This window comes from Zootermopsis nevadensis, unplaced genomic scaffold (genome assembly GCF_977971745.1).
Source record: "Zootermopsis nevadensis isolate Lab colony 2312 unplaced genomic scaffold, Znev_1.0 Znev_ptg000010l, whole genome shotgun sequence".
Lineage (NCBI taxonomy): Eukaryota > Metazoa > Arthropoda > Insecta > Blattodea > Termopsidae > Zootermopsis > Zootermopsis nevadensis.
Window position 1 is genome coordinate 19343222 of NW_028259142.1, and position 15148 is coordinate 19358369.

Consider the following 15148-nt stretch of genomic DNA (forward strand, 5'->3'; position numbering starts at 1 on the left):
AGTAGGCAGTTAAGCCCAGCCCACACTCAGACTGATTCTCTGGTAAGCGAGGCTGCAGGCCTACAAACCAGGAATTTGTGGCGACTTGCCTTCGCGGTTTCCTGGATTCAATGCGAATTGCAAGAACAGTGAGAGGCCTTGCCCCTTCATTCTGTCTTCATGAAGACACGCTTCGTTCTCACAACTCTCCTTTCCGATAACTGATCCCTGCCCCGTATGTGACGGAATGTTTTAAGCAGGTCGTGGACTGTCATTACTAATTCCTTTTGAACAGGGTTCCATAGTACGCGTTCATTTCAAAAGCGCTCTAAGTGATTCTCGATGTTCATTTCTCCCCAGACAGACCCAATAAAGGAAAGTTCACTGAAGTACTGAGACCCCGCTCCACGAAGTTACCGTATTTCGTTAGATTTTCTATATCAAAACAACAGATGGTGGTCTTATTGAACCGTGTAATATTTTCGCTGTTTATTATATATCAATGATATATATATAATTGATCGTTTTTCAGAAAGTTCACAAACTTCAAAGTGCCACAGATATTAGGGTTCATACTGAATCCGGATTAATAAATTCTTGGACTTTGTAAATTGTCTGGCTCTCTATCGTGAAAACTTGAGGATTTCGAGGCTGTGAGTCTGAAGATGGCTGTCTTCTGGGTTGTTACTCCATGTAGCCTGTTAGAAGTTTTAACGACATTTCAGAGGTCCTTGCTGCCTCCAGCATCAGGGCGACAGACATTTTTTAAAATTGAATCATACTGAATCGTTACACGCACCATTGAATTTCCTCCAACACCTCTTAGAACAGACCAACAACGTTATATTTTACTGAAATCCGTCGTAGATAAAACATTTAGACAGACAGACGCTGTGACTCGACTATTCTCAACATACATTTCATAAAAAAACTATTCCAATGCACAATGTAAAATAATAACCTGATATAAATCACGACATATTAAAGCTGTAATTTTGTAGCAACTATCACTGTGAAAAGTTGTTCAAATTAATGAAAAATAACGTAAAACTAGGATACCTTGGGGGGGGGGGGATGAATACTTAGCGGGGGTGAAGGGTGGGGTTTAATCGCAACAAATACATTAAAACTGATATTAAAATGTTATTAAAGAAAAATCAGTGTCAAACATCTGACCGGTGATTAATTTTGTTAATTAAAATCACTGAGTAATATGCGAATGTTTTTCGATGTCAGTAGTATTTTAATAAACCGCCTTCTTAACCTTGCAGGTCGCGAGTCGTTAAACTGAATGTGGCCCAAGGCCTGGAAAAGATTGGGAACTCCTACATGTGGATAAGCTGCCATTTGGACACCCGTCCGTCACAGGTACAACGGCCCTGACGGGAATCGAACCCTTGATATATCATGGTCGCTTTCCATCTGAAATGCCCAGACAGTCTCAATACAAGGACCTGAAGGTAGAAAGCCTCACGTCAGAGGAAATCAGCAGATACCAAGGCTCTGTTCTTTGGTGTTGTGAATTGTGGTTGTCTCATATCCCAGGTCAAGGTGGCGGCATGATCACAGACCGTGGTACTTGAGTCGACTGGAAATAATCCGACACATTTCTGAAAGTAATCCATAAATTAGGACAGGCGTGGATAGTTGCTTTCGCTGATGGCCCAGATGGAGCGACGTCCAAGTGATGACGAACTGGACAGTCTCACGAGAAAAGAAATTTAAAGTTCAGAAAATGTCAAGTAGCTGTCACAAACGTTAATTATTAATTAATGAATCTATTAATATCGTCACGATAGCCCAAGTTATCGACGCTGTTCTCAGCTTGTTAAGAGAATAAATAAACCGGATCTTAATTTTGCCCCAATGGATCTTCTCATACTCAGCTAAGAATATAATTTCCTAAATCAAAACATTAAATAGAGACTCTAAAACTTGATTTACTTCATAATGTAGATCATTTTTACATACTACTTATGAGGAAGGACGAAATTATGAACTATACGATAATATTACATGGAATTCGCAACGAATAGCATTTGTCCACCCCTGGACAAGACACTTGATATAATTATAATAAACTACCTTCCGTTTTGGTTACACGGTGGTCTAGCGGTTAGAACGCTGGCCTTGTAATCTTGGGGGTCTCGGGTTCGATTCCCGGCGGTGCCCGAATTTATAACTTGTGTTGGGCAAGGCCGTGGTCTAGGCAACACGGAGTTTTCCTCCGTGGCATCCCAACAATTACTCCATTCACACACAGAAGAAGGCAATGGCAAACCACTTCTGGATCATCTGCCAAGAACGTATATGAACCGGTCCCAGTCCGAGAAAAGGATGGAAGGATCCTGTTCATATGGACCTGTCGTCAGACAGAACACTAAATAATAATAAGATGAGGTGGTCTAGCGGTTAGAACGCTGGCCTTGTAATCCTGGGGTCTCGGGTTCGATTCCCGGCGGTGCCCGAATTCATAACTTGTGTTGGGCAAGGCCGTGGTCTAGGCAACACGGAGTTTTCCTCCGTGGCATCCCAACAATTACTCCATTCACACACAGAAGAAGGCAATGGCAAACCACTTCTGGATCATCTGCCAAGAACGTATATGAACAGGTCCCAGTCCGAGAAAAGGATGGAAGGATCCTGTTCATATGGACCTGTCGTCAGACAGAACACTAAATAATAATAAGATGAGGTGGTCTAGCGGTTAGAACGCTGGCCTTGTAATCCTGGGGTCTCGGGTTCGATTCCCGGCGGTGCCCGAATTCATAACTTGTGTTGGGCAAGGCCGTGGTCTAGGCAACACGGAGTTTTCCTCCGTGGCATCCCAACAATTACTCCATTCACACACAGAAGAAGGCAATGGCAAACCACTTCTGGATCATCTGCCAAGAACGTATATGAACAGGTCCCAGTCCGAGAAAAGGATGGAAGGATCCTGTTCATATGGACCTGTCGTCAGACAGAACACTAAATAATAATAAGATGAGGTGGTCTAGCGGTTAGAACGCTGGCCTTGTAATCCTGGGGGTCTCGGGTTCGATTATATAAACTTAAAACTTAGTCATAATTTTCTTATATGCAACTTTTTTGTAGTTGTTAATCAGTTATTAGTGGTGTTCACTTCCAGATTCCATTTTAATATTTTCAATGACTCTAAATAAAACATATTAACAGATGCGTTGAATTTAAAATAGAAACAATACGGAAAACATGCGATATACAGTAAAAAAATAGTTTTTCTTTAAGATTATTGGTAGAACTGTTACAGATCCATACATTTTTTGCTGTTTAACAGGCTAGTGTACTCTTTGGTAAAGAAAATTTGTTCTTCACACATGTTTCTAGTAAAAAAACTACGCATTACATCGTGTACATACGACCGTCAGGCTGGTCACAGAGTAATAAGTTGGGTGTACACACAAAGTAACGTGAGTGTAATTACCATAATGAGGTAAAGGTCAGTGTTAATTGTGAAAATTAAACCGTTTGGGTCTACAAGCAAATATATCCTGGTGCAAGCCAGAGAAATATCTCCAACTACTTATCCAATTTATGTGGTAAAACTATTCATGATTCGGCACTGCGTTGGAAAATTTCTGAGTGCAAACAGATTAAATAAAAGAAAGAAATATGTGAAAGAGTGGAATGAAGGGTACAAAAGCTGAAGGCCTTGAGGATCTGTTGGCATTTGGATTCGGCGAGTGAATGTAAAAAAACGAAACAGTAATTGGTGAAGTTATTAAGTAGCCCTTGGAGAGCAGACGAGTGTCATAAATTACGTATACGAACATTTATATATATATATTTTGCCTCAATAAATGACAGCACAGTTCAAACCAACACTATATAAAATTTTATTATTACAGAAGTTGATAACTTCAGACAGATACTCCACGATATTGCCTTACCTTCTACCAAAAGATCTTTAATTACAGTATTTATCATCATATGGCTCATTACTACATTCACAAATAAAAATAAATACACCCAAACAGCTAGAATATTAAATTTATCACCACACTTACTTTAACGCTAACACAAGTGTGACGCTCTTATGGGGTTAGACTGTATTAATAATAAGAATGTATTTGTACTGCAAGGTTTTAAGTTTAAAGTATTAAGTAGCCCATAATGACGTTCTAAGAGAACATAAGTATAATAAAATCCTCTCGGGCTATCTCTGTCAGAGATGGATCTTGAAAAGCTAAACATCATACAGAATATAAGTAAGATAGTGTAGTTGCGTCATATTGTGATTTATAAAATTGTAATTGAGTTTTAAATTTAATATAATTTTACACCTGATGATGGTTTAATAAAACCGAAACATGTTGTAACTGTTCCAATTGTAAATCGATTATTCGATATGGAACACAGAATGATATTTTAATTATTTTAATTATCTTATTTTAAATACATTGTTATTTGACGGAATAACCAAATAATTTAATTTTAATAGAATATAAGTAATTTTACAACAAATGTATAATAGATCAAATATCATGGAGGATTTCCGGTTTTCACAGCGGCGAGCATGAAGATTACATTTCTGGGATGATGTGCCGTGAAGAAGTTTACCGACGTTTCGGAGGCGCCTGTTACCTCTAACATTATGGTGATGACCATCTCAGAAAACAGTTACCTTCAGATTAAATAATATGTTTTTACTGATTTTTACTCACTGAATATTTAACTCTTTAAAACTCAGTGGTGTGTAGTACCATCTGCCTTAACCTCAAATTTAATATATTCCGTCCACAGAATTAGTTTGGGTTCTGTAAGGCTGTCAGCATAAAGTCATTATTTACTTGAACAACATTAAAGTATCGATCTTGTAAAGCAAACGCGTTGTGTTTTCTTTGCGGTAGGAAGTGAATGTTTAAATATTACTTAGGTAAACTCCGCACTTCGAACGATTGGGCAAATTATTGACAGGTTAAATACTGCAATTGTTTGGTACAGCTAACAAAACAAACAAGGGAATGAATTGAAACAAATGTTGTGAAGAATAAAATTGAAATACGTAGTGTAATGTAACAACAGTAAGCTGATCTGATAAATATTTAGTGTTTTTGTATCCAGCTATTGATTTGATTCAAGTCACTGAATTTCATGCACCCAATGTAGTGTGTGTGTTACTGATCCGTGTAATGATTATTCGACGTTTTTCCTTTGGCAAGAAACGCCCAAGAATATAATTACATAATTAAATAATATAATTACCTAAGCAGCTCTTAAAATAAATTATTCAAGTAAATTAAACTCACGCATGATAATACTTGTATAAAAGTACCATGTAACAGATTTAAATAGAATTTGTAATAGGACTTAAAATATATATATATATATATATATAAAATTCCTGTAGGTCTTAATTAAAATAACAATTAAAATAAACAAAATTAAATGAAAATCGAAATGACCCGACAGAATTTATAATAGATTGCCATAAATATTTGCACTTTTATCGGTCATATAGTTCGGGTAATGGTACGTATTAGCAGACGGATAGCAACGAAGTAACAGGAATTTTCGATTTTTTTATGTTTTTGGAAAAAAGAATAAGAAGAAGTAATACACTCTGAAAGAACTGGGCATCCTTTGTGAAGGCATATTCGTTCCCACAGTAGCCGCCACCAAATTTAATAATTCAAGGTCACTTCCATGGCCTTGAATTATGGAATTTGGTGACGGACGTCGTATAATTCTTCAGCTATTGGGAGCAAAACAGAACTGTGGCAGTGGCCGATTGCCAAAAGAAACTCAGTCATTGCCGGACACAAGGACTCGATTGGGTCAAGAAATAATTGGAACTTCTCTTTGGCAGCCGAGGGGCGGTCAGGTATCTCAATTTGCGTTCGTCTAGGCAACAACTGTTTATCGTGACGCGGAAAACACCACGATCGATGGCCAGCGGTCCCTGAGAACGGTTCTTACGAGATCTTTGATCAGAACTGGCATTGGTCATTTCATAGGGAGGTCATGTGTACGCTGTTCCTTTTCTGAAAGCTACTGGACGGATTTCGACTAAATTCGGCATTGTGTGGTCAACGCTAAAAGTTGCTAAGCGGCTTTATTTTCGATTTATTTATATTATTTATTTATGTTATTTAGTGTTCTGTCTGACGACAGGTCCATATGAACAGGATCCTTCCATCCTTTTCTCGGACTGGGACCTGTTCATATACGTTCTTGGCAGATGATCCAGAAGTGGTTTGCCATTGCCTTCTTCTGTGTGTGAATGGAGTAATTGTTGGGATGCCACGGAGGAAAACTCCGTGTTGCCTAGACCACGGCCTTGCCCAACACAAGTTATAAATTCGGGCACCGCCGGGAATCGAACCCGAGACCCCAGGATTACAAGGCCAGCGTTCTAACCGCTAGACCACCTCATCTTATTATTATTTAGTGTTCTGTCTGACGACAGGTCCATATGAACAGGATCCTTCCATCCTTTTCTCGGACTGGGACCTGTTCATATACGTTCTTGGCAGATGATCCAGAAGTGGTTTGCCATTGCCTTCTTCTGTGTGTGAATGGAGTAATTGTTGGGATGCCACGGAGGAAAACTCCGTGTTGCCTAGACCACGGCCTTGCCCAACACAAGTTATAAATTCGGGCACCGCCGGGAATCGAACCCGAGACCCCAGGATTACAAGGCCAGCGTTCTAACCGCTAGACCACCTCATCTTATTATTATTTAGTGTTCTGTCTGACGACAGGTCCATATGAACAGGATCCTTCCATCCTTTTCTCGGACTGGGACCTGTTCATATACGTTCTTGGCAGATGATCCAGAAGTGGTTTGCCATTGCCTTCTTCTGTGTGTGAATGGAGTAATTGTTGGGATGCTACGGAGGAAAACTCCGTGTTGCCTAGACCACGGCCTTGCCCAACAAGAAGTCAAAACTTAGGTTAACAGGCTTCTTAAAGCATGGTTCATTGCATGGATAATTCGTCAGAACATAAAATGCGGAACTCATTAAGATGGAAATGCCTTATTTAAACAGTTTTCGTTGTGATAAATACCGAAATACTGAAATAAACATTATTTACAATTGTGAAATGTTCACTGACATCCTTCAGCGTCTCCTTCGACGATCCTACACTCAGAACCTCCCGTGTGGAGGCTACGGTTTGTGGTCGCTCAGTACATGTGCACCTACCGAAGTGGGGGGAGTACCGATAGTAGACGCCGGGACCAGAGTTTGTGATAATAAAACCCGGAATTTAGTTTTTTCCAACACCCAGGCTCTGATTTTGCGATGTGGTGTTAACCGAGCGTTCTCAGCTCTAATGCCGTTCATGGAAATAGGCCACGACCTACTAACTTACTGTTCATAATCAAACTTTCACGCCTCATGAATAATATACAGTGTTTTCTATTTAAAACCTAAACTTAATTACATCAGAATTTGTAAGCATCAATTAAAAAACATAAACACGTTTTTCTTCAATTTTTATTTGTACGGAATAAGTCTTATAAGAGTCTTACACCAGATGCTGAAAATGTTCACAACGTCTTCAAAGACAAAGGCCTGTCTTTTTTTTTTCGTACGACTTTGCAAAGCGTTTCTGGGTAAATATTGGTAACAGTCTGTTAATTTTCACCAAGCTTTGTGGATTATTTGAACACTCTTTCTTTAAGAAATCCCCGCAGAAACTGCTAACCTTGGCGTCATCAGCGGCCTAGCAACTAGGCTGACCTTGACTTGAGCGCCACGGGGGAGGTTTGAACCATACAGATCTCTTGTAGATCACGTGCAACAGTTTATGTGTGGACGCAGCTACAGAACGGTTTATGGGGCCCCAAAACATTTGCCCAAATTTGTCAAAAGCGATTATAATAATTATCCGTTCCCACAAAAACATTTTTCTCAGATCCGGGGTTCTTATAGCGGTGAAGGAGTCGATCGTGAGATTCTTTGTTATGTTGCCGTGTAATCTTGAAGGTTAGTTACGTAACAAACATTTCGAAAGGCCGTGTCGTTTCCATCTCCAGGGTTTCAGTGGACCGTATGCGAAAAAGACAGAAGACCACAAACAACAAATCCACTTCTCCCCACCCCAAGTCCTTCGGTGTCTAAACATAGACAGTAATTTGCAGTTATTACACAACGCAACATGCTTGCATTAACTCAAGTATTATTACATTTCGAGGTGTAGAAATAAAACGTGATTTCATTGGCCTCTAATGTCAAGCTTCTCAGCTACCGGCCCGCGGACCTCGGTCGGCAAATCTTAATTCTTAACCTAAGGCGTCTTAGACAAAAACACAAAGTCGACTACGTAAACTAAGTAACCAACTGATTAACTAAGAAAAATACCAACGATGTTACTGACTTATTAATCAGCAAACTACGTGACAAACTAACTAACTAACAAACTATTCATATAATTAACTTACTAGCTCTGTGACATGTGTACTCTCTTCCTAGAGCAGTTTTCTTTCCTGTTACAAAAATTCATCACCGTTTCGACAAAATCTTAGATAAAATCTCAGATACGATGACCGAAACGTCCTTTTCAATAGATTACTTGCGTCTCTGTTTCTACATATCTTCTCATCTCACTGCAGGAATTGTTGGTGAAGGCTACAAAGAACTGAACTTTCGCCATTCTCTTATAACATCTTGGTCACGATGTGTATGGAATAAACGTAAGCAAAGCGGTTAACACAAGAGAACGACAGGCAGTCTGGAGATCAGTGACTGGCGGTCAGCAGTGATGGTGAGAACTTCTAAACTCCTCTCGTCGGCTCACTGTGAACTAGGCCTTATTTGTGTTTATATTCACTGACCAGAGCAGCTGATGGATGCTCTGAGAAGACGAATTAACACAATTCTACCTGAGGGGACCAACTTCCAGGTGCAATGAGGTGAAGCCGTCCAGAAGTGACACCGCTTTGCGGTGCGTCGTTAGTGAAGAGCGCTTTGTGGATTTCATAAAAGTGGCTAATGACGCAAATTTCTTGGTGACCTGCGTCACAGAGCTAGGATGACCACTTCGTATCAGGACTAATAACGAGAAATGTGGAAACCGAGTCATGGCGGTTTCAAAAAGACAGTCGCCCCAACAACGAGGACGATGATGTGGTTTGTATTCGGAAGAAACCCGGTTTGAATCCCACCTGTTGTAGTTTTCACAGATGTGGTACAGACTTCAGTCCAAGCAGGTTAACGCAGCGGTAACGCTGCAGATCTCGACTCAGGAAGAACGAGGTTTTAATATCGACTCTGATTATCTGTCGTACTTAACGAGGGTTTTCGTAGGTTTTCTCAGTCGTTCCAGGAGAGTTCTGGGATAGTACATTGCAATAATATACGTCAGTCCTTGTCCAAATCTTTAGGGGTAAAACTCTATTGATTCCTTGATTATTTAACGACGCTCTTGTAACCGAATAGATTACAGAGCACGGATGATTTGAGGGAGGGCGAATACACTGTCCCCGAATTTGCCAGGAGGGTCTGAGAAGAAACACGAATAATTTCAAATCAGCATCGCCGGTTTCAGGTTTGACATTCAAGGCTGGAACGTGCCGAATAATAAGCAGGAAAGCGAACCACAGCAACGTGACGGTCGGCAAGATCATACAGTATCATCATCCGGCTTTACATAACTCTGTAGGTGATGAAATGTCGCGGAGGAACAATATAAATTTCCACAGAGACAGGACTCACTCCGTCGATTAACATTCCTTGTACAGCCGGTAAAGCAGTGGCCTGTTTTAGATCTCCGCGAGGGACTGGAACGGATACAGACGTAGTCCTCATTTCTGGACCCCGCCAGAACCGAAGCAACCGCCGTCAAACCTAACGCCGTGCCCCCGAAAGCAGTGCCAGGTTTTGTCAGTTCCGAATCGGTGAAAGTTGAGGGAAAGAAGAAATAGTTTCTGGTAACGGCGCGCGTCGTGCACGTTCGTATCGGGGGCAGTGACAAGACCCGGTTACGCGACCAACATGCCCGCGCGTTGCCTGGGGGAAGCACGGCAGGTGTCGCCTGCAACTGTCAGCACACCAGAACAGAAAGCAAAGGTATTGTCCAAAGGCGTTTCTTTGCGATTTGCCATGCCCCATTAGCCTTGATGTTCATTTATTGCTGATAAAATCTTATAGCGGGACTGACAATTTCTTTTTACGTCATTAACCTATCAGAGTTCCCGCAGGGAAATTCGACAAATTTTTACATTATCAGTATTTGTTACACGAAAGGCCTGATTATTTGATAATTATTCTTGAATACCACAGTAAAATCACTTTATATAAACCCAGCATCTTCACCGGGATTTGAACACAGGACAGAATTTTGGAAATGTGACCTTTGTCCCTGTAATGTCTCTGCGGAAACAAACAATTTCCATCTTGGTCATGTTTTTCTATCGTGCTTTGATTCCAAGATACAGACACCAACTTCACTGGGTTTCAATTTGACCCTTTTAAAATATCTTCCTACTTTCAAGGAATAAGCATGCCAAGTTTCGTGTAAATCAGTTTATACGTTGTCGTGCTATAAACGAATATATACTTCCACAGTCATCCATTCTTATGTAGAGCAAAATGTAGGCAGAGCGTGGATTAGTAATGGCGTAAGACACCTAGAATACATGACCAAGAAATTACATAAAAAGTACGAAAGATGGAGCTTGGCGTTAAATTTAACAAAAAATAATTTATCAACAAGAAAGACTGGATTTTGTTGGCCCAGGACAGGATCCGGCGGAGGGCTTTGGTTAATTCGGTGATGAACCTTCGGGTTCGGTAAGCCATCTAGTTAGTTAATAATTTATGAAACGGAAAATCTAGACACAATTATATCTCGGAGGATATTACAATACTAAAACTATGATAAGTACAAATATTTCCGATTTAAAATTTGCTCCTGCTAGGATAAAAGACTATAAGTTCAATAATTTAACAGAACGAAAAAGTTTTAGGAACGTTCTGAAAAAATCGAGTTTAATGACGTATCCAAAACCATTATGATTATATAATTAACATGCGAAGTTAAAGTTGAAATGACAGTTCCGCTAAATTACAAAAAAAGTATGAAATAAATTACGTAAAATATAACAACCACTCCCTTTAGCCTGGCACCGGCGAATATATGAAGGTTTAAGACATGTTTCAGATATTCAGAACAGAACAGATTCTGATGAAATGTTCGTCTGACGATGAATTATACATTATGGGGGGACAAAGAGTCACGAGGAAAATTAAACAGAAATCTACAAGTCTATATTAAAAACGTATAATATGGTTCAGAATTACGTCTCTTTGAGAAGAAAACAAAAGTTCCTGGCAGAGAAGCGGATTTCCAGGGATGACCACCTATACTATCAAGGACAGACAAAATCCCGACCAGTGTAATCGGAGGAAAGAACACGGAATAATGACTTGTAAACGTTTTAGGAACGCCAATGTACAGGCAGTTATAGCGCCGTGAGCGTTAGGCAACTTCTTCCACAGGGTTGTAAGACGGGAGTGTCTATACGATGGGTGCTCTCTAACAGTGGGTATCGGTAAACGAGACCGGCCACACTGTTGATCACCCAACCAGAAGACTCCAACCCAAAAATAAGACACACTTTTCCACAAGATCCATTTTGAAATTATCATTTCATCTGTGTATCGTCTTTCTAATACAACATACAGTCAGAGGTCTCTCCACCAAATGTCGGTAAGAAGTGTATTAATATATAACAAAGTAACAAGTTGATTATACAACATCACTTATTTGAACATTAATTTCGTCTATGTTAGGTAGGAATGAATATTTTACAATGAATCGAGGTAAAGCCCTTGAATCTGACAGAAATATAGTTACGTAAAATGAAGAGATCTACATAATGATCAGTTTCAAAACCTATGTTGATTATCTGATATTTTCAAGGTGATAAGCCATGGGAAGAACATACAAGCACAGGTTTGAAAAACCTGTTTTGGAAACATTATTAATAAGGACCACTTCCAATACCTAGGTTTAAGTAATTAACTCCAAGTTTATATTCTCCTTGAGAAATTAACAGACGGTCAGGAAGTTACAAATTTCCTGCCTGTTACAGAATCCGTAGTTCCAATGTCGTGTTCATAGACGTCCAGCACCAGCCACTACCCTGAACCAAACTGATCTCACTACACAATATCACAACCTACATATTTAAGATCCGTTTTAATATTATCTTCCCAGTGGTCCAGCGGTTAGAACGCTGGCCTTGTAATCCTGGGGTCTCGGGTTAGATTCCCGGCGGTGCCCGAATTTATAACTTGTGTTGGGCAAGGCCGTGGTCTAGGCAACACGGAGTTTTCCTCCGGGGGCTTCCCCGGTTTCTCCGTGGCATCCCAACAATTACTCCATTCACACACAGAAGAAGGCAATGGCAAACCACTTCTGGATCATCTGCCAAGAACGTATATGAACAGGTCCCATTCCGAGAAAAGGATGGAAGGATCCTGTTCATATGGACCTGTCCTCAGACAGAACACTAAATAAATAATAATAGCCTAGATCACCAAAGTGATCTCCGTCCCTCAGGCGTTAAGACTAAAATAGTCCTACACTTACATGGTATCGTAACATTAAACTAGACCAAATAAAAGTTGTGAGGTCGTGGAGTGACTGAACTGACTAGGAGGACGGTTGGAATGACACGCGTATGCCACTGTTTGGCCACCCCTGGCATGCAGCGAGCGGGTACGTAAAGCAGCCGGCATTCTCCATTGGGCTCAGTTTACCTCCAGCGTCGAGCGGAGAGACACAGAGGTCGGTGGTGAGCGAGCTGTCTGCAATCACCAACATGAAGCAAACTGTGATAAAGTAAGTGGCCCTCAGTCGGTGAATAAGTGACAAAACACACTCCAGCGCCTGCCATGAACATCGTCTTTACAAAACTCGTTGCTTACGGGGACGTTGACAACAAAATATTTCAGTAGGCATCATCAGAACACCGCGTATACAGTTAGTGGACTCTCTTGAGTTTTGGCTGATTCCCACAGACAGCTCAGAAGTCTGGATATTCTTAGAACATCAAAACAAAATTAGCTTGAGTTTTGTTTACGTGTCTTTATTTAACTACGTTGTCTCTGGCTCTCATTAGCGTTGAATAATAGGGTGGTTAATAAACACTGAATTGGAAAGGATATATAACGAAGTGTTCATACGTGTAGAGACTGAGAAAAACAACGAAAATATCAGGATAACCGATCTTCGAGTCGAGATTTACACCTGTTATTCACCGAATACGAAGCAGCAGCGATAACCATGGGTTATGAATTCGGTAATCAGTAAATTGTAGTTAAATATTTCGGTAGAACGTAATGCACGTACGTAATAAAGTGTACAGGTGAAGGAAATTACGTAACTGTAAGACGATAATGCTCAGATTAACGAAGAAAGTTTCTTGTTAACAGAGACTGGTTCCTTCATCACCAAACGTTTATTTTCACATTAAATTATGAGATGATAATGTTGCGTCATATTGTGATGATTATAATTGTTTAATTTTAACCGTCTAATCACAATAAAATATTTTATTAAATATTAAAATATTATTATTACAATTAACATTTAATATTTAAAATATATTAAAATATATTAAAATGATGCTCTTTCTATCGAAATGTTCGAATATTTTAATATTTAATAAAATATTTTATTGTGATTAGACGGTTAAAATTAAACAACATTAAATTATGTTAAAAATATTATATTAATGTTGTTACATACATCTATGAGATGAAGACCCATAACTACTTCTATAAATACATTCCTTTTGCCATGGAATTAATTGTCTTGCCAGAAAAATTGTATTTGTAAATGATAAATGACAAGGAGTATTATTCGTTATCAAGATCAACTTATTAGTTTATTAACAATCTCACTAAATAGTTAAATAAAATATTCCAGTAAGTGAACAAATCTAACAAAACCGGTTCAAACACTTCACCTGATAATTAATAGAAATCAGCGTTTAGGCTATATCTTACGCAGTGTAATTTCGTGATTCGTATTAAGTACACATTTCCACTGACAGATGGTAGCACGAATATATCCAATAGCCACTGATAGATGGCACTACGACGACGGAGCATGACGTCATCAGAGGTTCAAAGTCCCATCTCACAAATTTCAGCATGTCACTTTGCTATTATCGATCTTGAAAAGTTAAAAACCAAATTCTCAAAAAATTTGTGCGATCGATCTCGAGTTATTAGACGCACAGAATGTACCCATATCATGTTAATCGCTTACGCTAAAAAGCAGAGATAACCTTCAAACGCTGTGTCCTGAAGTTCGGATGAGAGGGTGGCCACTCATAATGAAATCATCACTTAGTAATAAGCTTTGGTAATAGGTCGGTAATTGTTTCTTCAAATCAAGGTGGGCCTTACGCGACAGCCGAATGACCGACTGCCATTATGTTTACTGACCACAAGACTAATCTTTGCTACCTGGCGTTAATATCTTTCGCAAATTTGTTTAAGTTATGTTGTATTTGAATATATTTTATATTGTTCTGAAGACGTCAGCCTTTTCACAATATGTAAACAAAAGTTCGGGTCTACTTGGAAGCAGAATTTGATATGTGTATATGAGGGTGAGAACGTCTATTTCAAAGGTTCATTGCTACATCACTCGGTTTCTGTGTATTTATTACAGACATAAATCTGTTACTGCAAAGCGAAACGCATCACGTGACATTTTATACGAGAGATAAATTATTTGTACTTGTACTTAGCTGAATATGGACCGCGTGGAAAATGTATGACATCAAAGTTGTAGACATTTAAGAGGTTTTTATTTTGTTGTGTACGATAAGCCGGTTTGGAAAAGACGGATAAAGTTAGACTTGAGATTTATGTAAAGCAGGTATCATATTAGACTGATATGAATGAAATGAGATAAATTAGAGCAGACCTCAATACCGAATGCCATCAGAATTCGTCCTAAAAGTTTCGGCTACGAAACATGAAGACAGACAACTACCATTTCTATATTCTACGTTCACTTTATATTTCGTAATGAATGCATCAAAGCATACATTAAAACTATTAGAAGGAATTTAATTTGTCAAATTTTCAATTGGATCAGACCAAAACAGATAGAAAGTTTAATGTAAGTTTGTGCATATGTTAGTACTATAATTAGACATGCAGAGGAGATGAAGTGA

At 39.3% G+C, this 15148-nt stretch overlaps 2 protein-coding genes across 2 annotated transcripts in view; one reads left to right on the top strand and one right to left on the bottom strand.

The window, feature by feature from the left end:
* LOC110830592 (INO80 complex subunit C) overlaps positions 1-15148 on the bottom strand; it is a 78924-nt gene that overhangs the window by 45693 nt on the left and 18083 nt on the right. The gene's annotated exons all lie outside the window — the stretch shown is intronic.
* The window catches only part of LOC110830590 (neprilysin-2), a 32632-nt gene continuing 30172 nt past the window's right edge, over positions 12689-15148 (top strand). Inside the window, exon 1 of the mRNA XM_022065694.2 lies at positions 12689-12795. Within this exon, the coding sequence (XP_021921386.2) occupies positions 12776-12795 (20 nt within the window). The 5' untranslated portion in view covers positions 12689-12775. The remainder of the gene's footprint in view (positions 12796-15148) is intronic.